We start from the raw sequence: 2,244 nt of genomic DNA, 5'->3' as shown, positions 1-2,244 counted from the left end.
CCAGAGTAAAAGTTTGGTAGTGGAGTGTAATCAACGGAAATCCTGGCATGTTATTGACTGAGATATCACTTGCACTTTATGCACAAGCCATATAGACTCTAGCTTTTGCTAGTCCTTGCAATCCCATTAGTCAAAACAACATAAAAATTTGTTTAGACTAACTGACGAAAATCAGAAATTTTGCATCAAATGAGTAATAAAGCAGGGAGGTAGCTAAGATAGTGATTAGAATAAAAAATTATCTCTTTCTCAGCTGAAGGCTAAATGTGCCTACAAAATATTGTTATCATTAGCTCTTATCATAAAATGTTCCCTTTCAGAAAAGATACAGTAAAACAACTAACTTTTCTGACTCCATTGTCACAAATTATGTTGTAAATAACTACTCCCAGAACTTTAATCCAATTACATAATATAGGAACGATCAAGCATATCAAAGAAAGTCATCCTCCTTGGAAACCTGGGTGGGAGCCGCAACAACATGGAATCATGTATTTCAATAGGTAAATGAGTAGCCACAATCACAATCCCTCCATTCTTCCGATGTTCCGAGATGATGTACTCAAGTAACTTCACCCCTTCATCATCCAACGCAACGGAAGGCTCATCAAGCAACCATATGGGTCGATCGACAATCAACATTGCAAGTTGCACTCTTTTCCGCTGCCCCATGGATAGCATCTTTGGTTTCTCCTTGGCCAATCTGCCCAGCCCCGCCCCATCATGGATAGCATCTTTGGTTTCTCCTTGGCCAATCTGCCCAGCCCCGCCCCATCAACTCAAGCGCAGGTAAAGCCTTGCCATACTTTCCTTCAAGAAGCTCAAACCACTGAACATTTTCGAGAACCGTGAACCGATCAGTGATCGCATCCTTGAGGGAGAGCCAGTTGAGCTTGAGCTTGTACTGGTGGAAGATTCCAGAATCTTGTATGTTGTGTCCATTCCAAAGAATTTCACCGGCTGAGGGACGGGAAAATCCAGCTAACATGCAGAGGAAGGTGGTCTTGCCAGAGCCATTTGCACCAGTTAGGACTAGCGCACTTCCGTTATGGAGAGAGACATTGACATGACGGAGAACATGCTGAGCATTTCTCATGCAAGAGACATTGTTAAGGAGGAGACGAGGGAATGGGGGTTTTCTAATACACATTTAAGTGAAAAATCAATGCCAATGTGCAGATTAAGGCTTTATTTCTAATCCTTTCCTTTGGTTCCCCTCAGAATAAGACAGAGTGTTGAGTTTGTGAAAGAGATGAACTGAAACCATTGCATTATTTTTCTACACAAAAAAGTGTGATTACATGTGATGCATGGAAAAGATTAAACAAATTAAATGTAAAATAAATATGTATCATAGAGATATACACATTAGTTTGTTTCTGGAACTTGGGAATAGATATTCAAAATGAGTTCAAATAATCATATTTTCTTTTCTACGTGATGAATATATTGCTTTATCTTATTATGTGCTGTTAATCCTCAAAAAAGTTGAGAAAATCGTTATTCACATTATTTTCATGTTCTATATATAACTTTGCTAACTAATACATTAGGTGGAGGTAAATTTTCTACACGAAGTAGAACCATGAATATATAAACCTTGGCATCATTGGAAATAATGCATCTCAACCACATCATATAGATACACTGAGAAGAATTCAATTATGAAAATTCACCTCATCATCCGTATCTTAAAGCACTATTGTAAGAGTAAACACAGATGGTTAGGACACAACTGTGCTACTCAAGTTTCAAAAACGAAGTGTTGCAAAAGCTATAGGCAAAGAATTTATCTCATGAATATCTCAATTAAAAATAGTAGAGTTATAAAACTATGTGCCTCTTATCTTCCACAATAAGTAGGTATATCTTTTTTGCATATGCCTTAGCTTCTTCCTTATATGTAAAAAAATCCAATTGACAGCAATTTCCAATTACAGATTAATACACAATCAATTAGATTAATATACAATGAAACTCACCAAGAATAGAAAGCAAACAGATTAATATACAATTAACCAAAAAAAAATTAAAGTTCCCCACTGCAACCTGACTTAGCTTTGACAACAGAAAAGAAACATGAGGCGGAGTCAAAGAATGACAGTAGCAGAGAGGCAGAGACAGAGGAGGCACACAGAAGCAGAGGGGAGGCAGCAACTGCCGGCAACAAGCGAGCAGATGCGAGCATGGCGGGGAGACTAGTCAGAGCTGCTGGCGGGAGGCACGGAGACGAGGCCGGTGGCA

The 2,244-nt window shown here is 38.7% G+C and overlaps 1 protein-coding gene across 1 annotated transcript; it reads right to left on the bottom strand.

Annotated features, from left to right (window-relative positions):
- LOC107615527 (ABC transporter I family member 1-like) lies at positions 226–1,251 on the bottom strand. Its single transcript, XM_016317584.2, has one exon. The coding sequence runs from the start codon at positions 1,148–1,150 to the stop codon at positions 722–724; it is 429 nt and encodes a 142-aa protein (XP_016173070.1). The 5' UTR covers positions 1,151–1,251; the 3' UTR covers positions 226–721.

This window comes from Arachis ipaensis, chromosome B09, assembly GCF_000816755.2.
Source record: "Arachis ipaensis cultivar K30076 chromosome B09, Araip1.1, whole genome shotgun sequence".
NCBI classification, from domain to species: domain Eukaryota; kingdom Viridiplantae; phylum Streptophyta; class Magnoliopsida; order Fabales; family Fabaceae; genus Arachis; species Arachis ipaensis.
Note: the sequence above shows the minus strand (reverse complement) of the source record. Positions and strands in the feature narration are given on the sequence as shown.

What these genes read in the sequence shown, in the direction of transcription:
- LOC107615527 (XM_016317584.2), bottom strand. Translation starts at nt 1,150, where the DNA reads ATGTGTATTAGAAAACCCCCATTCCCTCGTCTCCTCCTTAACAATGTC.